The sequence below is a fragment of the Lutra lutra genome, chromosome 5 (assembly GCF_902655055.1).
Source record: "Lutra lutra chromosome 5, mLutLut1.2, whole genome shotgun sequence".
In the NCBI taxonomy this organism is placed as follows: Eukaryota; Metazoa; Chordata; class Mammalia; order Carnivora; family Mustelidae; genus Lutra; species Lutra lutra.
Genome location: NC_062282.1, coordinates 121683210 through 121706455, shown reverse-complemented (window position 1 = coordinate 121706455; position 23246 = coordinate 121683210). Strand labels below are relative to the sequence as shown.

The 23246-nt window shown below is 40.8% G+C and overlaps 1 protein-coding gene across 14 annotated transcripts in view; it reads right to left on the bottom strand.

The window, feature by feature from the left end:
- CAST (calpastatin) overlaps positions 1-23246 on the bottom strand; it is a 112022-nt gene that overhangs the window by 2453 nt on the left and 86323 nt on the right. For 10 of the 14 annotated variants that reach the window (XM_047730377.1, XM_047730384.1, XM_047730379.1 and 7 more), the window contains 10 exons: positions 20819-20920; positions 20246-20329; positions 18834-18884; positions 18642-18713; positions 13504-13602; positions 11771-11878; positions 10153-10245; positions 9167-9211; positions 8681-8770; positions 7350-7421 (listed from right to left, as the gene is read on the bottom strand). In XM_047730377.1, the coding sequence (XP_047586333.1) occupies positions 7350-7421; positions 8681-8770; positions 9167-9211; positions 10153-10245; positions 11771-11878; positions 13504-13602; positions 18642-18713; positions 18834-18884; positions 20246-20329; positions 20819-20920 (816 nt within the window). The remainder of the gene's footprint in view (positions 1-7349; positions 7422-8680; positions 8771-9166; positions 9212-10152; positions 10246-11770; positions 11879-13503; positions 13603-18641; positions 18714-18833; positions 18885-20245; positions 20330-20818; positions 20921-23246) is intronic. The other 4 variants (XM_047730378.1, XM_047730386.1, XM_047730387.1 and 1 more) reach the window with 1 other exon arrangement.

Genomic DNA, 23246 nt, shown 5'->3' with positions numbered 1-23246 from the left:
ATGACCCCAGGGTCCTGGGATCGAGCCCCGCATCAGGCTCTCTGCTCAGCAGGGAACCTGCTTCCCTTCCTCTCTCTCTGCCTGCCTTTCTGCCTACTTGTGATCTGTGTCAAATAAATAAAATAAAATGATCTAAAAAAAATTTTTTTTTCCCCTTATGATGAGAACATTGAAGATCTCTTTTGGCAACTTTTAAATACGCAAATACAGTGTTATGAACAGTAGTCACTAGGTTGTACTATATATTCCCATGACTTTTTTTTTTAATAACTAGGAAGGTCTGTATCTTCTGACCTTCACCCTTCTCACCCACCCCACATCCCTCTCTCCTGTGGCAACCACCAGTGGATGAGTTTGCTTTTGTTTTTAGATTCCCCATATAAGTGAGATCATGTGGTATTTATCTTTCTTTGAATGGCTGACTTCACTTTATCATGATGCTCTCAAGGTCCATTCCTATTCTCACAAATGGAAAAGATTTCCTTCTTTTTTATGGCTGAAGAGTATCCCGTTGTATGTATCCACACATCTACTTGATCCATACAGCCACTGACGGCCACTTGTGATTGTATCCATTTCTAGGCTACTGTAATTAATGCTGCCATGAACAGAGGGGTGCATGTATTTTCCTAAGTTTTCCTTTTCTTGGGATAAATACCCAAAGGAAGAACTGCTGGATCACAGGGTAGTTCTATTCCTAATTTTCAGAAAAAACTTCCATACTGCTTTCCTTCGTGGCTGCGCCAATTTATCCTCCCACCAACAGTGTATGAGGTTCCCTTTTCTCCATACCCTCCCCAGCACTTACTTCTTTTTGGTAATAGGTATGTATCCTAACTGGTGTGAGGTGATAACCTCATTGTGATTTTGACTGGCATTACCTTGCTGATTAATGGTGATGAGCACATATGCATGGGCCTGTTGGCCATCTGTACGTCTTCTTTGGAAAAATATTCTATCTGCCCATTTTTTTTAAATCATGTTGGTTGCTTTTTGCTATTATGTTTTTTATACATTTTCAATATTAAGCCCTTAATCAGATGTAGGATTTGCAAATATTTTTTCCCACGGGGTCTGTCATTTTTTCATTTTGTTGGTGGTTTTCTTGGTGGTAGAGAAGCTTTTTAGTTTGATCTAGTCCCTTTTGTTAATTTTTACTTTTGTTGACTTTGCTTTTGGTATCAGGTCCAGGAAATCCTGGCTAAGACTAATGTCAAGGAGCTTACCACCTACGTTTTCTTCTAGAAGTTTTATGGTTTCAGGTCTTAAATTCAAGTCTTTAATAACATTTTGAGCTTGTTAATGTATGGTGTAAGTTGGGGGTCCAGTTTCCCCAACACTACTGCAAAGACTTTCCCTTCCCCCATTGTATATTCTTGACTCCTTTGTTGTAAAATGACCTTATACGTGTGGCCTCATTTCTGGGTTCTCTACTCTGCGTGGTCACCTATGTGTGTGTTTTCATGCCAAGACCATTACTGTTTTGGTAATTGTGGTTTAAAATTCGGAGTGTGATGCCTCTGGCTTACTTATTCTTAAGATTGTTTTGGCTGTTCAGGGTCTTTTGTAGTTTTACAGAAATTTTAGGATTTTTAAAATATTTGTGAAAAAATGCCATTGCAATGGTGATGGGGATAGAACTGAATCTGCATACTGTTTTGGGTTGTATGGACCTTTTAACAATATTAAGTCTTCCAGTCCGTTAAGTACAGACGTTATTTACATTGAGTTGTGCCTTCAATTTCTTTCATCAATGTCTTAAAGAGTTTTGTTTTTTTAAAGATTTTATTTATTTGACACAGACACACAAAGTTCACATGTAGGCAAACAGGCACTCAGACAGAGAGAGGGGAGGAAGCAGGCTTCCTGCTGAGCAGAGAGCCCAATGTGGGGCTCGATCCCAGGACCCTGAGATCATGACCTGAGCTGAAGGCAGAGGCTTACCCCACTGAGGCACCCAGGTGCCCCAATGTCTTAGAGTTTTTAGTGGATAGTTCTTTGAGCTCCCTTGTTAAATTTACTTCTAGGTATTTTATTTTTTTATATAACTGCAAATGCGATTATTCCCATAATTTTATTATTAATATATAGAATTGCAAGATTATTATATATTGGTTTTGCATATAGCAGCTTTACTAAATTCAACAGTCTTTGGTGGAATTCTTTGGTTATTTTTTATATATAATATTCTATCATCTGAAAATATTGACAGTTTTACTTCTTCCTTTCCAATTTGGATGCCTTTTATTTTTCTTGCTTAAGTGCTCTGAACAGGACTTAACAGAATGTTGAATAAAAGTGGTAAATGGGCATTTGTGTCTTCCTATTTTTAGAGGAAAGTTTTCAGCTTTTCACCACTAAGTATGATGCTTTGGGTCTTCATATATGGCTTTTGTTATGTTGAGGTATATTCTCTACATACCAACTTAGTTGAGAGTTATCCTAAGTGAAAGCTGAAAGTAATCCAGTGCTTTCTCCACTTCTTTTGAAATGATAGGATTTTTTTCCTTCATATTATTAATGCAGTATAGCACACTGAATAATCTGGGGGTGGTGTACCAGCCTTATATCCTTTGAAAAAATTCCCACCTGATAATGGTATATGAACCACTTAATACTATTTTGAGGATATTTTAAAAATCTATGTTCAGCAGAGATACTGGATTGTGGTTTTCTTATGTCCTGCTCTGGTTTTGTTTTCAGGGTAAAGCTGGCCTATAAAATGAGTCTGGAAGTGTAAAATGAGTTTGAAAGGGTTCTTTCCTTTCCTATTTTTGGGAGGAGTTTGAGAAGGATTGGTATTAATTATTCTTTGAATACATAGTAGAATTCTCTAGTGAAGCTGTCTTGTCCTGAATGTTTGAGAGGTTTCTGATGACTGCTTTAATCTCCATGGTAATTAATGAATATTACATCCTGCTTTTAGTCTTGGTAGGATGTAGGTTTCTCTCTTCTCCACGGTCCATTATGTTGGCACGTAACTGGTCATTATGCACTCACTGCCATTCTGTTAATTGTTTTTTGGCTGTTTTGTAGATCCTCTTTCCTTTTTTCTCTATTCCTTTGTGATTTGATGAATTTCTGTATCTGTAAGCTTATAGCAAAAATAGTAAATGCACAAAAAGGAATATTTTTGTGCATTTACTGTTGATTTACGAAGTTCACATATGACAACGTTAAAGTCTATTTAAAGTTGCTAAGAAGTTTGCCCTAAGGTTGTATATTTTTCCTCCTCCCACCATGTTTTTTTAACATCCATTTTACAAATTTTAACTTGTGTAGCCCTTAATGGATTATTATAGTCAATTTCTACTATTTTTGTCTTTTAACCTCCATACTGGCTTCGGACGTGACTGATTTACACCTTCACATTATTCTGTATTTTACTGTATATTTACCTTTACAGTGAGATTTGTTCTTTTACAAGTTTTCCTGTTACTAAAGAGCACCCTTTATTTTCAGCTTCAAGAAGTCCCTTTAATCTGGCTTGTAAGGCTGGTTTAATGCTGATGAACTCTTAGCTTTTCCTTGTTCGGAAAACTTTTGTTCTCCTATTCTGAATGACAACTTTGCTAGGTAGAAGATTCTTCGTTGAAAGTGTTTTTTTTGTTTTTTAATATCGGCATTGTTAACAGATCCTGCCACTTGCTTTGGCCTGCAAAATTTCTGCCAAAATCTGCTGATAGAGACAACTGATTCCTTTTCTTTTCTTTTCTTGCTATGTTGAAGATTCTCTCCTTGATTTTTAACTTGTGATTTTTCAATTATGTTATTTGGTGTGAGTGTCTTTAGATTCCTCTTTTTGGGGAATTGTATGGATGTCTGTTTCCTTCTGCAGGCTAGGGATTTCTTCAAATAAGTTATTTCTTCAAATAAGTTTTCTGCCCCTTTATCTCCTCTCCTTCTGGGACCCTGGTAATATTAATGTTCGGTTACTTGATGTTGTCGTCTGACAACATCTTAACCTATCTTTACTTTTTTTCCCATTCTTTTTTCTTTTTATTACTCTAATTAGGTGAGTTCTGCTATGTCTTTATGTTCACTAACCCTTTCTTGTGCTTCATAACCGGTTCAGTGTTTCAGTTCAGCTACTGTATTCTTTAGCTCTGTGACTTCTGTTTGGTACTTTGTCATTATTCCCATCTCTTGTGGAAGTTCTGTGCTCATCCATTCCTCTCCCAAACTGGGTGAACATCTTTTTCTTTTCTTAAGATTTGAGAGAGTGTGTGTATGGCAGGGAGAGGCAGTGAGAGAATCCCAAGAAGACTCCCTACAGTGCATGGAGCCCGTGGGGGTTGACATCAGTACCTAAGCCAAATTAAGAATTGGAAGCTTAACTGACTGAGCCACCCCTGGTGAGCATCATCTTAACTATTATGTTGACCTCTTTATCAGGTAAATCACATTCTGTTTTTTGTTTGTTTTCTTCCTGAGGTTTGATCTTTTTCTTTGATTTGGAGCCTGTTCATCCACTGCTTCATTTTCCTCGACTCTGTGTTGGTTTCTCAAACAGACAGTAGTAGTCCTGAAGGAGTGTTCTGATGCAGGAGACGAACCTCATTGTTCAACCCTGCCCGAGCTCTTGGTTGTCTCTCGAACCTTTGAGATAGGCTCTTAGACAATTTTCTTTTTAGTGTCTCCCAGTAATTTAAGAGCATGCCATGATCTGTCAGGGTCCCAAAGGGGAGGATCTCTTGTCAGCATCTAGATGGAAGCTGACTGGAAGCCAATGACTTACACAGCATCATTTAAAGAATGCACATATAAACAGTCCTGTGAGACCACAATCTAAGTCCTGCTGGCTTGCCAGAGCCCAGTGATCTGGGGGTCCCTTTGGTGGCAGTCAAAAAAACTAGCTCTCCAAATGAATATATTAACTGCTTTCCAGGAGATCCTGATAAACCTGAAGTGAGGCAGGTGGAGACTAGAAAGATAGTGTCCACCAGCCTCTGTCTTGCAAAGTATCTGAGCCCCCAGACAAGTGTTATGTAAGATGCCTGACCCTCAGCCCAATGCGTAAGATGAGCCAAGACACTTTCAAAGAAAGTCTGGGTGCTTCTCAGTTGGATGCCTCCATGCTGGACTGTTTTCTCAGGCCCCTTCTCTCTCAAATGCAGGTCTTAAAAGGACGGGTGCCTAATAAGGGGTTCAAATCCTTTGCTCCTCAGGAAGAAGCTGTGGGTTTTGAGTTCCCTTCTGATTATGGGTCATGGTTCCTGGGGTTGGGTTTATGTTAAAACTGTTCCTGTCCTGCTTCCATTTGGGATGCTTTCATTTGCTAGATAAGTAGGAGTTACTCAGCCAGTTTTGGGCTTTTTTTTTCATAGGACATTGTTGGATATGTACCCGGAAATTGTGTCCACAGGAGAAGGTGAGTTCAGGATCTTCCTAGGTCACTACCTTGCTTCCTAGACTTTTGATGCAGCAGGAGTATGGTTTTTAAACTATACCTTCAGTTTCTCATTATAGTCAGGGGATCATAGTAATAACCCTTTAAATTTTATGTTCTTGGAGTAGGAAAGGATCTAGAAGTTGTCTCACCTAACTTGCATTCTTGCCTTGAGCACACGGAGTAATTTTGAGTAATGGTTTTGCTTCATTAATGCCCAACTCTAAGAAACTGGACCCTATAACTTTTTTAGTAAGTTTTTAAGTAATCGCTATAACCAGCATGGGGCTTGAACTCACAATCCCAAGATCAAGGTTTTCAGATCTACCGACTGAGCTAGCCAGGTACCCCTGGATCTTGTAACTTCTAGTCATTGGTCTCGTGCATCATTTTTCATGTTGCTCTAGAAAGTAGAACTCATAGTCTTCCTTTTGAAGTGGCATCTAATGAATATTCTGGATCATAAAAACCCTCGGATCTTCTCTAATTCTGCATGCTACTTCCATGTCCTAAGCTTTATACCAACCCCATTTCCTGGCATTATCTCCCCCACTGCTGCCACCACCATTTAAATATGTCTGAATTTGATGTGGTTTTTACAGTGCATAACATCACATAAATTGCTGACTTTTTTTCTTAATGGCATTTAAAAAAAATAACTGATGATTTACATTTAATGAAACATAGTACATGAATCTGAACTGTCAATGTGTTATATACATAGTGATGTGGGTCTTTGGAGGGGGGAAGGTATAAAAAAATTCACCCTTCCCACTATTTGCCAAAGGCTTAATCTATCACAGGCTCAACTCTTAATGCCCCAAAGCCGACTACTGAGAGATCAAGTAAACTAAGGATTGATAAGGACCAATGAACTAGCAACCAGCAAGTCATCGCTGATCATAGGCAGGGCTCAAGCAGAGGAAGCAGGAATTACAGGTGTCTGAGGAAGGTGAACTTTGGAAGGAACTGGGCTGTAGGCTTATAAGTTGGAGAACTGCTTTTAAAGTGGTGAAAGAACTAGAAAGTTTCTAATACAAGGACAAAGCATCAACAGACTGGAGAGAGGTGATTATTGACCACTCAGACAGAAGGGCCATATCAGGGCAAGGAGGGGAGAGGGTTTCCAGTGGGAAGGTTGGTAGAGGACCTTTCGGATTTTGTGCAGAGTGGCCTCAATTTTCTCCATGAAGCTGAAGGCAAGGCTAGCTGCGCACACTGGCAGGCTGTAGCTGGAAGGGAGTTTGAGGAAAGTGGGACTGGACCTACACTGATTATGGGCTACCACAGCTTGGTGAGCATTGCGAACCGTAATACTTTGTGTGACAAAGGGGGGGAAATGAGAGAACTTGAATTGGGTTAAGAATGATCATTGAGGGGGCGCCTGGGTGGCTCAGTGAGTTAAAGCCTCTGCCTTCGGCTTGGGTCATGATCCCAGGATCCTGGGATCGAGCCCTGCACTGGGTTCCCTGCTTAGCGGGGTGCCTGTTTCCCTGCTCTGCCTACTTGTGATCTCTATCAAATAAATAAACTCAAAAAAATTATCATTAAGATTTCTAAAGGACCACATACTTTAAGTCTCTAAAACTTCAATTTCTTCTTTTTTTTTTAAGATTTATTTATTTATTTATTTGACAGACAGAGATCACAAGGAGGCAGAAAGGCAGGCAGAGAGAGAGAGGGAAGCAGGCTCCCTGCTGAGCAGAGAGCCCAATGCGGGACTCGATCCCAGGACCCTGAGATCATGACCTGAGCTGAAGGCAGCGGCTTAACCCACTGAGCCACCCAGGCACCCTAAAACTTCAATTTCTTTAGCAAGATGCGCTCTGGCATATCCAGTGCTTCAACTATTAAACTACTATTTTATTCTGAATAGATTCCAGTTAGAAACATAATGGTTAAAAGGATAAATGCCACTCCATGTAATTGCTACTTTATAGTAATATTTAGAGCCCTTTACCTTGGCAGAATCCTTTGCTTTCCCTCCATTCTTGGGTGCTTTGGAGCTGGGAGCAGTTCTCTTGACTCGGTCCTAAAGCAAAGGCAACGTAATGAGGCCATTGTTATCATCAGTCCATCGAGTGCAATTAAATAATGGAAAACTTTCAATATACATAGCAGTGTTTAAAGGTAGAAAGTAAAAAGGATTAAAAATACAGAGGAAAATGTGGGTCACACTGATATTCTGCCAATGTCCATGAGGAAATAAGCTCATGAAAACAGCCTGTTTCTGTCAGTACTGGTTTTTATGTGCCAACAGAGCAAGGATGGGATACTCATTTTCAGTGTTACAGAAAACAAATTTAACAGCAGAAATCATCACAGAGAGCTGGAGGCAGGTCTTCTATAAAAATAAAGTCCTGTTTGCTAAAAAGGCATTATTTACCCAGGAGTGAGAAACAGGATGCTGAGGTAGTTAGGAATTCAATCACCCAACATGAGGGGGACTAACAATTTAGTGATTGGGAGAGCTGTTTAGTAAGAGCAAAACAAGAGCAAACAGCTCTGCACTATTAATTCTTCTGAAAATGGCCATCAAGTGCACTCAATTCACTTTTCTATTTGTATTTACAGGTAAAAGGCCATATACTTTTTTTTCATTCACCTTTAAGCACTTGCTCTGAGCACCTGCTCTGTCCCAGGAATTTTGCTAATGCTGACCTCAGCTGCTGCATAGAGTGCACAGCTCCCTGGTATAATAAACAGACCAAGGGTAGCCCAGAGTACGGGGAGCCCTTCACTGGGCGTGGGCAGGAAGAAGCAGTGAGTGTGCCTGAAGGAGCTGATGCTTGACCTGGGCCCTGAGGGACAGATGGGCAACAGCCATGAGAAGGTGCAGTGCAGGTGGGGGCTGCTCTCATCTTCAATGAGCAGAGACGGAGCATTATTGCCCAGCACCAATAGTGTGGCCATCAAACACGATGGCTGTGGGGAGGGTACAGTGACATGAAAAACACTTAAGAAGTAATATTAAGTAATGTATTAGATATGGGCTTAAACTTATATTACCTAAAGTAATGTATCACAAATACATATTTTAATATTTAAATACATGTAAGTATATACTAGTTTAGTTATATATAATATATATACATTAGATATAAATTACATTACACACAAATATATAATGTATCATAACATATATACATGGAAAAAGATAAATATGCCCAATCATGTTGGCAGGGTAGTATAAGTATGCATTTTTTCAACTTCTCTATGGCATCGCTGAATTCATTCTGCAGCCTACGGTTCTAAGTAGACACAGAAAGTCCATATGAAGAAGCAGAGTACCTCAGCTGTGTTTGACGTTTCCTTGGGTGCAGGACAGCTGTCAAAATCGCCTGAAAGAGCATCGATGGGGTCATTGTCATCTTCGGGTTTCTGAGATATTAACAGAAATAACCGTGAATAACCGGTGAAGAAGCAGAAGGCAAAAATACTATAAGGGACATTTTCCCCCATCACTGAAAATAAGGTATTAAAAGAAAAAGGAAACCTTGCTGACATTCTTTTCCTCAATTTAGATGTGAAAATCCTTACAGCCTTACTTCCTTCTCTTTTAACGGTTTGCTTAGTATTCTGAGCCTCAATTGTTCAATCTGAAAAGATGGGTCTGTCTAAACACGCTCTCGTGAGGGCTGGAAGAGAGAAATCACACACCCCACTCATCTTCGCATAGTACCAACCCCAGGGCAGGCATTCAATAAATTCCAGATTTCAGCTAGAATGAAAACAAACAAACATTGTTTATGGGAACATGGCTGCTGTGGTATTTACCTTTGAGTCCTTGGGTTTCTTTGCAGGTGGCTTTGCTGGTTTGCCCTTAAAAACAGGTAGGTTACTGGTTAGACATAGCTCTTTGTAAAGGTTTCCCTAGGTGTAGTCAGAACTTGTAGACTCTCTGGTCTGATGCCTTGCCTGAGATGCAAGGGAGAGGGATGTGCAGTAAGGGGTAAATCCCGAGTCTGGTCGTGGAAGTGAAGGAAACAATTGTTTAGGAACTTCCTGCCATCATGTGTTAAAAATTCAACTTGCAATATTACAAAAAGTAACTCGTGTTTTTTGTCTTAATTATAAACGCTTATTATATGTTGGAAGCATGTGAGGGGCTGGGATGGCACACAGCTTTTCTTCAGGATTACAAGTATAACTCTGCGGGGACCTTACCCATCCTTCAAGGGCAAGGATGTTAAACGGTACCTCTCCCAGGGAATACAAGCAGGGTCAGATAGCACTACCAAAGCAGGGAGGCTTCTAGCAGGATGCAGAATGGCTACCTTCAGGAATACAGAATGCAAGCAAGGAGAATTGAATTCTCTAAGAGACACTGAAGAAAACACCTCAAGCCCGGGAGTTCTCAGCCCCATTACCAGCAGTAGAGACTGGGAAGGCTCTGAAGCTTCCTTGCTTCTCTCTCAATAGGTGTGGAATGGGTGATTTGTCATCTCACTGATTTGCAATGCAGAGCCAAAAGCTGAGGGTACAGGCCCAGCTGACCTGAGGACAACTGGCTGCATTTAGAGACAAAGGGCCCAAGACCTGACAGAGTATCTTTAGATCTAGCAGGAGGACCTGGGATGGGGAATCTGGTCTCGCCTATCTTTACTCAGAACAGTGCTATGGTGGTATCGTGCATTGAAAGCACTCCTTCATGTCACATTTTTATGCTGTTGTGAAAGTGCGCCTCCTCCTCCTTGCAAGGGAGATCTGAATGTACGAAGCTTTGTGCTATCTAGTCAACCTCGACCTCGGCCTTCATTTACCTCGTCGTCGTTGTCCAGGAGGTGCCTGTACTCAGGCGGGATGGTGTCATCTCTTTCTCCCAGCTTGTCTCTGTGTTCGGCTTTAGCTCTTTCCTGAAAACATGAAACAGACCGAATAGTTGCTCCTTCACGTAGACAGTACTTTCTAAAACCTAGCAGCCAGAACTTACCCTACTTTCCCGAGACAAACACTCTCTCTATTTTCTAAGTAACAAGACAACAGGTAACTTCAACAGACCATGACTTGATGGCGGGGGGGGGGGGGGGGGGGGGGGGGGGAGGGAACCTTGGTGCTTCTACACATCCATCCATACGTGTGGATTTCTACCTGTATTTTAGCATAAATGATGCAATATTTGTCCCTAGAAACCGTGGAAAGAAAGAAAACCCAACAGTATAAGCTATCTTTGGTCGTTATGTGAGTTCTATTTTTTAGATTAAAATATCAAGTCACTGTATTTTGATATTTAGAGAGGAATTATTTACCACTCTGACATCTCAGAGCAACCCCGAAGGACCAGCCGGCACAGCCAACCTGAGTGAGTGTGCGAATGTGCTGACTGCTTGAGCTGTGTGTGTGTGAGGGGGGGAGCATCTGCTGTTGGAAGCAGCAGCTAAACCTCCCTGCATCCTCACCTCTCGGGGGCACATCTGTCATAGATTCAGAGACATACGCTCCACACCCCATTCTCTGGGTGGGCGGGCAGGCTGTATTTTTCTGCATCATTATTTCATTTGCCAAATACAGGTCAAGTTCACATCAATGATCCTATAACAGAATGAAGACCTAAGGATCCTTTGAAATGCCCTGGGACAGGGATCTGGCTGGTCACTTAGTTCCTGGTTCCAGGCTGAACAGACTATTGTTAGCGTGGACAAGCACTTACTGATGTGCTGGGAGGTGTGTAGAGCTAACAGTGTGTGCCTTGCACACATGCCTCTGCTCAGTAGCAACCCTTGGCCCAACGCTTCATTTAGGGATTTGCACGCAGAGATATGATGGCTCAGGAGGCTCCTAGGGAAACCTCTGGCAAACAGGGGAACTGTGCCCCTAGAGGCACAGAATATGTCACCCTAAAAAATGCATGCATTTCGGGGCGCCTGGGTGGCTCAGTCCGTTAAGTGTCTGCCTTCTGCTCAGGTCATGATCCCAGGGTCCCGGGATCCAGTCCCGAGTGGGCTCCTTGCTCAGCGGGGAGCCTGCCTCTCCCTCTGCTGCTCCCCCTGCTTGTGCTCTCTCTCATCCTCTCTCAAACAAATAAGTAAGATCTTAAAAAAAAAATGCATGCATTTTTAGATGATATACGTGATAGTGCTTATTGCCAGATAAAAAGACAAGTGAATGTGGGAGGAGAACGTAAGTAAAGCTGTACTCTCCCATCATAACTAAGTCTGGGTTTCTGAACAGGACATCTGCCTAAGCATGTGCCCTAGCAAAGTCCTCCCTGAGGCAAAAAATTCAACAGACTATAGAGAAGGAAAAAGTGAGCATTAAGTTATCCAAAGGTTCACTAAAACTCCCAAGTCAGAAGTCCTTTCCCCCCGCCTTTTATGTGCATAGTAGGATACCCTATGCTACAAAAACCTTTAATTTCACTTATATATATATATTTTTTACCTTGACCTTATCCTCCATTGGTTTGTTGTCGTCAGGATCAGGCTGCCTTTGTCCTAGACTGTCAGAAAGTTGGTCCAGGGCATCGTCCAGTTCTTTGTTGTCATGCTGCTAAAAAGCCAATGTCAATTAGTCACTGCTTAGCCAAATAAATCAGTCCTCTTAGTGGCCCCAACGTGGCCACTAAGACTTCCATAAACTCCATGAGACTTTCACTTGGGAGATGGGCAGGCCCTTGGGTGGCACTCCTCCTCATCTTTCTCTCTCTACGCTTGCATGGGCCTGTCTACCTACCCGCTACCTACCCCCAGATGCTTCTTTCCCCTTAAAAAAAAAAAAAAAAAAAAAGGCCCCTCCAAAAAACGGGGAGGGGAGGGGGTGTTCCTGGCCTGATGTGTTGGAAAAACCTGCCTTCCTATGCGTTCAGTGTATGCAACACTCCCGGTGACAGTCTGATGTCCCAGAAAACACAGGATGATGGCTTCTTTTCTGATTCCCACATGTATTCATTTAAGTGAAGACTGGGTTTGAGTGATGTCTTCATTCAAAATATTAAATGAAACTAGACTTTCTGACAGGAAATAGGATGGGAAAGGGGTCATTCTGATACATACTGGTGAAGGGCACAGAGGCTCAGGATTGCTGAGGTCTGCCGTTGCCTCAGCCAGCACAGAGCCCTCACGTTTTAAGGACAGAAGGGTAAAGAGCAGCCTGGGTCATGATGCTTCTTCCTTTCTGTGCGCGGGTACTTTCATCATTGTGGGCAGACACACACATACACGGGGCATTTTCCTGGTCTTAAGTGCTTCACTGGAGCCCCGGATAAGAGCTAATCATGGTGGAGCTCCCCACGGCTGAGTCTGGGCTTTGTCATTTGGGCCTCTAGATAATTTCAGATGATCCTGAGGCTGACCCAACAGCAGGAAAATTCATGCAGAATCTCCGACTAGAGCACTAAGCAGGCTTTGATGCTACATCAAAAGGAAAGGAAGCGTAGCTGACTTCACTAAAGCCACTTCATCTCCATCTAGCAAATGAGGCACTTGTTCTCATCCAAAGGAGATGGGGATCTGGTTTAGGGCGATCTCTTTGATGTGGTGTGGTCTCCTCGCCTCGATAATGTATAATTGGATACTGCGCAGAAAATTAATCAAGGAAGTCTGGAAAAGCTTTGGTCCCACAGAATTGCCTCAGGACATGTAAATAATTAAAACAGTCCTGATGTTGAGGTTTTTGTATTGCTATCATGAAAATGACAAAGTTTTCCTGGTATGAATGGGAGGGAAACTACTCCAGGACATACTTGAATTTTTGGGAGAAGGAGCTCAAACACTGAGCAATTCCATAAAATAAACCTGAGCTTCAATAATGGGCCGTGTTCATAGCATGTGTCAGGAAAAATATAAAGAGGAGAAACTAATCAGGAAAGCTAAAGAATTTGTCAAATCTAATAATTCAAATATATGCACAATGCACACTCCAGCTCTTTCAATTCTAATAAAGCAACAGTAACATTAAGCTCCTGGACTATGTGTAAAATACTTCATACACATTGTTTCATTTACTTACTTCACATATTCTGTCATCTCCCCAAATCACCAGTCTTCTCTCTTCTAAAATAGAAGGTGCTTGGTCTTCCTAACGATTTTGTGTATTTTCATATACTCTAAGGCAAGGGCCCTATTTTCTTTCTTATTATTGTTACTATAAAGACCTATTTCGAAAATGCTGCTTACCTTAGTGTCAGGGGGTGGGCCAGCAGAGTGCGTGGTAGGAGCTGGGGTTTGAGAAACCACTTCAGAGATGACAGCAGAAAGGTTAGCGTCTTCAAATTTCTTTGTTAAAAAAAAAAAAAAAAATTATACACACACACACGTATATAATACAGTATAGCTCCTATATACATGTCAGTAATATATTATATAAAAAACTATGCTTGCAATGCCATCACTTAAATACATTTTATTAAAGATTTTTTTTTTTTTTAATTTGTCAGAGAGACAGGGCGGGAGGGAGGGAGAAAGCGAGCGAGCACAGGCAGGGGGAGCAGCAGGCAGAGGGAGAAGCAGGTTCCCTGCTGAGCAAGGACCCTGATGTGGGACTCGATCCCAGGACCCTGGATCATGACCTGAGCCAAAGACAGACGCTTAACCAACTGAGCCACCCAGGCATCCCTAAATACTTTTTTTTTTTTTTTTTTTTTTTTTTAAGATTTTAAGAAATCTCTACACCCAGCATGGGGCCTGAACTCACAACCCCAAGACGAAGAGTCATAGGTTCCACAAACTGCGCCAGCCAGGAGCCCCTTAAATACAATTTTTAATACAGCTTTAATACTATTTATTCCCTTCACCCAAATGGATGCACAATAACACAAATCTTAAAAGCAGTTCTTGGGGCACCTGGGTGGTTCAATGGGTTAAACCCTCTGCCTTTGGCTCAGGTCATGATCTCAGGGTTCTGGGATGAAGCCACATGGCTCTCTGCTTGGCAGGGAGCCTGCTTCCTTCTCTTTCTCTGCCTGCCTCTCTGCCTCCTTGTGATCTCTGTCAAATAAATAAATAAAATCTTAAAAAAAAAAAAAGCAGTTCTGATTCTTCTTCCTCCATAGTTGCAGTTTATTACCATCTCCTAATTCCTATTGATATTTATTATTCTTAATTTTCAAAAATCTAATGACTTAAGAGTTACATGGTGTGTTTATACATTTTTCAGTGTACATTTAGGTTATCTGCAGTTTTTCAGCTTTCTTCTTCATAATTAGTTGCTCTGTTTTTTTTTTTTTAAAGATTTTATTTATTTATTTGACAGAGAGAGAGATCACAAGTAGGCAGAAAGTCAGGCAGAGAGAGGGGGGGAAGCAGGCTCCCCACTGATCAGAGAACCCGATAAGGGGCTCGATCCCAGGACCCTGAGATCATGACCCGAGCCGAAGGCAGAGGCCTAACCCACTGAGCCACCCAGGCACCCCTCTGTGTAAGTTCCAACAGTGGTTCTTTTTATGGTGCTGGCTCTACCTTGCCAAACTGTCCTGCCTCTCCGAAGCTGTAAGAAATTCATACTGTGAAAAGCAATGACTGAGCAGGCTTGCTTTCTGTGGCCTCCCTTGCCTCAATCAGGTATTTGTTACATATTTATAATTCTGATACAAGGTATATAATGAATGATGTCCCAGTGTTGCTTTATACCTGGTATAGGTTGTGTGGTTTTAGCGTTATTTTTTTCTTAATGTTAAATAGTTTATTATTCCAGAATCTTTCTGAAATAGGGATTTATTCTCCTTTAACAAATATATGAAATCTTTTACGTTAATTTTTCAATTTTTTCCATTGATCTATAGCTTTGCATTCTGAATCAGAATGGAATTTACTATCATCATATAAATCAAACCCTACATTTTCCTGTTTTTACGCATATGATTTAGCTTTTCTAACATACTTTAGAATACTCTTATTGAGTTATATGAAGTATGATTTTAAGTTAAAAAATTGACTTACAAAATAACTGTAGGGATTTGCTGTAATTCTTTTAAAAAACATGGAGTCAGACCATTGTAGATGTTTTAATTTCATGTTCTCACTTTTCTGCTCATCTACTTCTCTTTTAACATCTGACGCCTTATACTATTTTCCAATCTGTTACTGATGTACACACAGCATGCACAATGGTATCTACAAATGTGGTATCTAGAACTAGAATATCGACAAATGCACAGATGTTCCTTTTTTCATAACTGTCATTTCTTTTTCAGGTCTTGTTATTGATTCTTTATACACCATTAAGCAGAAATGACAATAAAATCAACTTCTTATACTTTTTTTCTAAAAGAAATGCCTCTAGCTTAATTCTGAATATTTGATTCTTGAAGTTAAATAGATACTCTTTAATACATTAAGGGATTATCTACTTTTTAAAGGTTTTTATTTAAAATATATGAATGCATGTGAAATATGAAATATATCTTTTATATGGACATTACTGATTGTTCCTCTGATACCCTACTATGTCATATGGATTTCCCTGCTATTAAATAAATCTTGAATTTCTAACAGTGGTAAATAATTACTTTAAAATTCTATATTCTGTTTGTTAAAAATTATACATCTACAAATTTAAGTGACTTTGGTTAACAATACTGTATTAATGGTATTTTAAGATTAGGACCATAATTACTTGCAGAAGCAACTATGTAGGCCATGTTTTTGAGAACATGTTTATGTCACATGGGACTACTGGTATTAAACATTTAAGAGTCAATTTTAAACTTCTCTTAGAAGCAACGTTTGAAAACAGTTCTAATCTCTTCAGTTTTTCTTCTGCTTAGGTATTATGAATGGTGTGTTTTATATTTTGCTTAAAAAAAAGGTACTGCACATAGTTGTTTTTAGTAATTTAGTTGCTATCTTATACCACTTAGATCTCATTTTAAGTTTTGGGGACACCTGGGTGCCTTAGTTGGGTGAGCATCTGCCTTCGGCTCAGGTCAAGATCCCAGGGTCCTGGGACTGAGGGCCCCTAAGGGCTCCTGGCTCAGCGGGGAAGCTGCTTCTTCCTCTGCCAGCCAACCCCTGCTCCAGCAAATAAATAAAATCTTTTAAAAATTACTTAAATTGGGATGCCTGGGTGGCTCAGTTGGTTGGACTGCCTTCGGCTCAGGTCATGATCCCCGGGTCCCGGGATCGAGTCCCACATCGGGCTCCCAGCTCCATGGGGAGTCTGCTTCTCCCTCTGACCTTCTCCTCGCTCATGCTCTCTCTCACTGTCTCTCTCTCAAATAAATAAATAAAATCTTTAAAAAAAAATAAAAATAAATAAAAATAAAAATTACTTAAATTAAGTTTAACTCGTATGATTACTATTATTTCTACCAATATTTTATAAAATGTTAATGGCCAACTATTGATTCTTTCACACATTTATACTCTCATTTTAAAATCCAATCATATTTTATTTGTAAAACTTTTTTTTCTCTTTTACAGTTGCTGGTATCTTATATAAAACTTTAGTCCAATCAAGGAACTGTGGGCGAGTTTAGTCTCAGGCTGCGATTTTCATCTCCTACTATACTTGACTGCTACTTTCTTTTGGGTAGTTAGGGGATAATAGCTTATTTAAATGTAAAATAATAATTTATTTCTAATAATAGCTTTATAATAGCTTAAATTTGAAATTCAAAATCCAATAAACATTTGGTTAATCAGATTTCTCTTTTCCTCCATTACCGATGAAGGTATTTATGATAATGTATCTCATGAATACTGCTTTGGCTGCTTATCCAAGATTTTGATTTGCAAATGTCTTATACTTGATTTTTTAAAATAGTCTCTTCAGAATTTACTTCTTGATTTTAGTGATAGCAGTGGAATGTTTTCAACTTTCACTTATTTTTATTTTTTTAAGATTTTACTTATTTGAGAGAGAGAGCAAGAGAGCACAAGCAGAGGGAGTAACAGAGGGAGAGGGAGAAGCAGGCCCCGGCTGAGCAGAGAGCCCGACACAGGGCAGGATCCCAGGATCCTGGGATCAGAACCTGTGCAGAAGGCAGAAACTTATCTGGCTGAGCCACTCCAGAGCCCCTAAATTTATCTTTTTAAATAGAATTTCTATTTTATTGTAATCAAAGAACATGGAATGCACAGCCAGCACTCCTTTGTATTTGAACATTAATTCTGAGTCAGAATATAATACTTTTCCTCCAAAGTTCTTGGGACTTCCCCCAAACACTTTTCTACTTCGACCTTTTAACTTACCATAATTGGATAATTGGCTATTTCTACCTTGTTCACAATAGATGCTAATAAATTTTTCCCTTTGCCAGATTAATTTTCCAAGATTATAATTTTTAAGAAATGGTTATATTATCTCTAGTCATTTCTCTGCTATACCTCTTCTTGGATGGGTATAAAAATTCACTGTTGTATTTTCTTTGAACTTCTAAAAGATAAACCCCAACTATTACAATAATACTACAGATGGTATGAGGAAGGGAATTAAGGCACTGGCTCCCCCTCATTTATTGTTTTGCATCACTGTAACGATATGATTCCACATTCCTGGGATACTGCTCACTTTACATTCTCCCCTAACTTAGGACTCGGAGCCTCTCTGTACTGTAATGTTTGTAAGGAGGAGGAAGAGGGGAAGGTCATGGAATGGGGTGACTCATACTGCCTGGGCATGCTGTTTTCACAGGAGTCCAGTGAGGACCATGCACTGGTTAGTAATCCCTTCTTTGAAGGATTTATTGCTTAATCAAGTCCAAAAATGAGCAACTCCAAAGAATCATTATTTCTTCTAGTTGCTACTCATTCTGTTTCTCGACTGATACTGTCTACATAAGAACCTTGTAAATAGATAACCCAGATCCCACAGAAAAGGTCTGGAATTATACAAGTTTGGGCACTCCAACAGACTTACAATATGTTTGCATATAGATAAGCTCTAACAACCCTATAGTACAGCAACCTGCTTACCATTACCAACATTTCCTAAAATTTCCAGTAACAAAATTCCCTTTGAGGAACTATCTGTTCTACAAAGAGCAAAGTTTTCCTAGGAGGTAATTATAGAAGATGATAAATTGTAGAAATATCAACAGATAAAGTTATTTGAGATGTAAATTCTCTTTTTCCTAAGTATACTTGATGAAGAGTACATGCGCTTTGGTTCAGTCAGTTACACTGTTGCAAATACCCACTGTGCTGGTATAAGGTTTCATGATAGAACACTTCTATCTAAGGGCCACAACGGGCTAGAGAAGGCCTTTAATTTTGCGACTGTTTCCTTAACTCTAAGGTCAGATTCTAAGTCACTAGTTTCCATTTATTTCTGCCACCCTCCAAGTAAGGAAATAAACCAGGAGTTTCAGACTTACAAGAGGTGCAGCGTTTGGGGAACCAGCAAAGTCCTTAGACAAAGCATCCAGAAGGAAGTCTTCACTCATGGCCTGTAAGAACCAGGAAATGTATCAACAAATGGCACCCCACCCCCGCCAATCTGCTTCCTCTACAAAGGATGTCAGGGCCAAGTAAGAAAGAGACGCTTAGAGAAAACTGGCTTTGCTTACCGGAAGCGATTCCCTGGGTGTTTTTGTCAGGAGTGGTTTTCCATCTTTATCCTATTTGGGAGAGAAAAACATGGCACAGATTCACTTCCCTTGATTTATCCTGGGGGATTTATCCCAAGTACGAATGCCTGTAAACATTGTAAGGCACCTACAGGCTAGATCTGATGTTGTGCGTTATAAATCAGAGTCATCATTTCAGGAAAAAGATTCTTGCACCAGGGAATATGCTCTAATTAGTTCATATAGACCAACAGCTCACATGTATCAGGCATTCCGTAGGTACGGGACCATAGAACAAACTGTACAACCTGTGACCTCAGAAGCCCACACACTAGTGTAGTGGAAACACAGGTGCGCAGTCGAAGCAGTGTGACACGAGGTACTGGGTCAGGCGGCATACAGGACACGCTGGGAGTATAAAGACACACTCTTCACCCGCTTGGGGGATGGGCATTGCCAAAGTTTCCTGAAAACTGGTTAATTTCATTGGCAATGCATTCAACTACTATGCACTGATGCTGTCCGATGCCCTGTAGTAAGCCCTGGGAAAATTACAGAAACTAGGATAGACAAAATTCCTGCCTATCATCTGAGCACATCCTTATGGTTCAGAGATGCCAAGCCTGAGATGACTCTAAGTGCCACTTCTGAGAAAGAGGACAAAGTCATGAAAGCATCTGCAGCTTTTTTTTGTAAAGGAAAATTTATAAATGGATGGTAAATCCCATATATCCACATATACACAAATAACTCGGTGCAGGGCTACATATATGTATGGTTGTATATAAATGCAGTTATATATATATATATTTAGTTGAATATGCTTTTAAGTATGCTTTAATAGCAGCATCATATGAAGATGATGGACATGTGTTCTGTCCACACGTGTGTGTCCCTGATCAAGTGATTTCACTTCAACTACAAATACAGAATGGGGTCTCCCCACTGTGTCACTTGTTCTGTATGATCTGTACTTTCAGAATGAGTGAAACAAAATAATTATCCTTCTACTTAATGTCAAACAGGCTTCCTTACTTTTTCAGTGTATATCTAAGAGTTGCATATTCTTCTTCCTAGGAAATAATTATTTCTCACTTTATTTTTCCTAGTTACATAAAGGTTTTCTAAGTTTTTCTTTGTTTCCGGTATCATAACAAACCATGTATCAAATGGGGAAAAAAAATCAGGCAGGTTAGGCATTAGATTTTTTTTTCCACTTAAGAGTGAAAAGTCACTGAGGAATATTTTAACTTCACACCTAGTATGCCAAAAGAGTATTAGCAAACTATGTGGCATCTGAAACATTAAAAACAAGCTCTTTATACTCTGGACCTGTTTCCATGTCCTGGCTTTATATTTATAAAATTCAGTATTAATTAAAATAAAATAGAAAAACAGCCCAGGCTGTTTACCTTGTCCTCTTCTAATCTATAATCAGGAGGAATTGTTTCTTCTTTTTCACCAAGTTTTTCACGATCCTCTTCTTTGGCTTTTTCCTGCATCAAGATTATACCATTTTCATGAGTAATACATCTCCATAAAGTGGATGTCTACGTGGCTCCATCTGAGATAAGTAACCCCAGAACATACCTACGGCCCCCTGTGTAGAGTTCCCACAGTTCCCTCAGCTTTCCCAGCCTCCCCTACTTCCACCACCACTTCTGCCCGCTGGGCTGAAAGGCAACACTGGGGGTGAGGGGCAGCTGCCCCTTCCCTGGGGACTCCTGGGCAGTGGGAATGGACAGGGCCCAGGCGAGACTCAGAGAATGTGAGCACGCCCCCCACCGCCGGCCACCGCTAGAGCCAAACACTGACGCTTACTCGGGTTTAGGTCATAAAGCAGGTATGCTTCCTAATGGATAAAGCCAGACGGTCATGTGTTGTGGGAAATATGGAGAAAAAAAAAAAAAAAGGTGACTAACTTCCTTGGGAAGTGAAGACCACCAGTGACAGCTCCTTTCTAGAAGAGACTGAGCTGCTATTACCTTCACTTGATCCGCCATGGGCTTTCCGTCCTCTGGATCTGCTTCCTTCTTCCCCAGGCTGCTGGCCAAGGCTTCTACTGCATTGTCTGGCACCATGCCTTTCTAGAAGCACATTTGTGGATACACTAAGGAGATGATTAATCACTCCTTTTAAAGGAGACTACATCAAACAATTCAGAAGGGCATATCCTTATTTCAGGTCTAGATAAGAAGTAAATGTCATCTTTTAATAATTTAATTACCAACTGAATTAGAATTTAGGTTTAAGAACCTAAAATGTTAAACATTAGGCCAAGTCTCCCATGTTAAGCATTAAGTGGCACCTAGCCACTTCCGTACTCTAACTCAGTGTCTTGGTTTGCAAACAAGACAATGGAATGGAAAATCCTCAGAGCAGAAAGCCAGATAAGAAGTGATCTTAATGTGATCATTCTAGAGACTGCACAGGAAAGATGTTCAGAAGGGCCTAGGAGCAGACATTCTGCCCCATGCTCTGTGAAATCAGCCTGGCCCATCCTGGAGGTGTTGGCTCGGGCAGGGCCTCTGCTGAGACGCAGACGCTCATGCTCTTTACATGGCTTCCGCTGGTCAAGGTGAATTCATGCTATTTCAGGGGACTGCCTGTGACCGACTGACCTGAGTGCCATAATGGGAATGGTCTACCTGGGGTCCCACTATTCAAATGGGAATGTGCTCCCTCATGATGTCTTAATGAAAATGGATGAAGACAACATAAATGATATAGGAGGCTAAAAGACAGGAGTAGGACTAGAAGATGGGACTTGATCTGACTTCTTCCAAACCCCAGGTCATGATCCATCCATTAATGGCTCATAAAATCAACAGTTCAAGGGCAGGTCTTTTTTTGTCTGTTTTTTTGATGATAGAAAATAGAATGCATAATACATAGCAAGGATAAGTACTATTCATTAAACCATTATTTCTATTGTATAGATACTGGATTGAAATATCAATGAATTTCTTATTGCTGCTTTTGCTCCAAAGTATGAAAGCTTCTGAATGAAAAAATTTCAAAGTTTATTCCTATAAAATTCTAGGACTTCACAGAGAGTACATATTTGAATATTAGAGTAGAAGTGTCTTTGTTTATATGCCTTAACCATCATCAATGTAAGTAAGAAAACTTTTTCTTAGTTGCACTGCGAAAGAGTTCATCCATGAGACAATGGAACCTGAGTAGAAGGTGATCTATTGCCCTCTAGTGGTTGGACACTGCATAGATTTTATTCCCAGAAGCAACAAAAATCCTTGATTTATCTAACCTGTTTGGGATTCTATCTAAAATGCAAGATGTGGGGATGCCCGGGTGGATCAGCTGGTTAAGCGTCTGCCTTCAGCTCAGGTCATGATCCCAGGGTCCTGGAATTGAGCCCCACATTGGGCTTCCTGCTCAGCAGAGAGCCTGCTTCTCTCTTTCCCTCTGCCTGCTGCTCTGCCTACTTGTGCTCTCTCTCTGCCAAATAAAATCTTCAGAAATACATACATACATACATACATAATAAAATAAAATGCAAGATGTGCAGTGATCAAAGTTTTAACCAAGCCATCGGAATTGCCAGCTTGATCTAAGATATGCGCTCACACTTTAGCTGTTTTCTCCTCACTCTTTGCTGTAGAATCTTTGGAAACTACTACTTGCTGTTAAGCCTGCTTCCCTTGGCTTAAGAAATAAACGAAACAGTTAAAGCCTCTGCCTTCGGCTCGGGTCATGATCCCGGGGTCCTGGGATCCAGCCCCGCATCAGGCTCTCTGCTCAGCAGGGAGCCTGCTTCCCCCCTCTCTCTCTGCCTGCCTGTGAACTCTGTCAAATAGATGAATAAAATCTTAAAAAAATAAATAAACCAAACAGAGGTAGCAAGGCTAGGAGACACAGCACTCTTAAGAATGAAGCAATCTGGAAACAGGACTAAGGGCTGAAACTTCAATTTCTGTAGTATTTCATGCTGTCAAATTCACAACTAGAACTCGCCTTTCTGGATTTCCTCAATAAACTTTCTTCTTACACAAACGAGAGCCACACAGGGTACACACGCATTCATCTCCTTCTCCTGCTCTTTGCTTCCCTTTGCTCACTAATCCTCAAGCCCTTATTGGGTCCTCTGACATTTGTCACACTGCGTGGCTATTCATTCTGGCACCCACGGCTGTCACAATTCCAGAAATGCCAACTAACTTCAGGGACGGTAATCTCAGTGACCATGGTCACCAGAGCAGACGGAGCAGACGCCCAGAAAATGGAAAAGCAGAGCCCTTTCCTGTGCACCAAACATCCAGTGCTTGATGCCTGGAGTCAGGCTCAAGCGGGCAAGGAAGGGACCCTCGGAGGTCCTGGCTGGCACCCGGGGCACAAGAGGTGGAGGACGCTCACTTAGGTCACAGAGTTCTGCTCTGGAGTGTTGGCTATTGT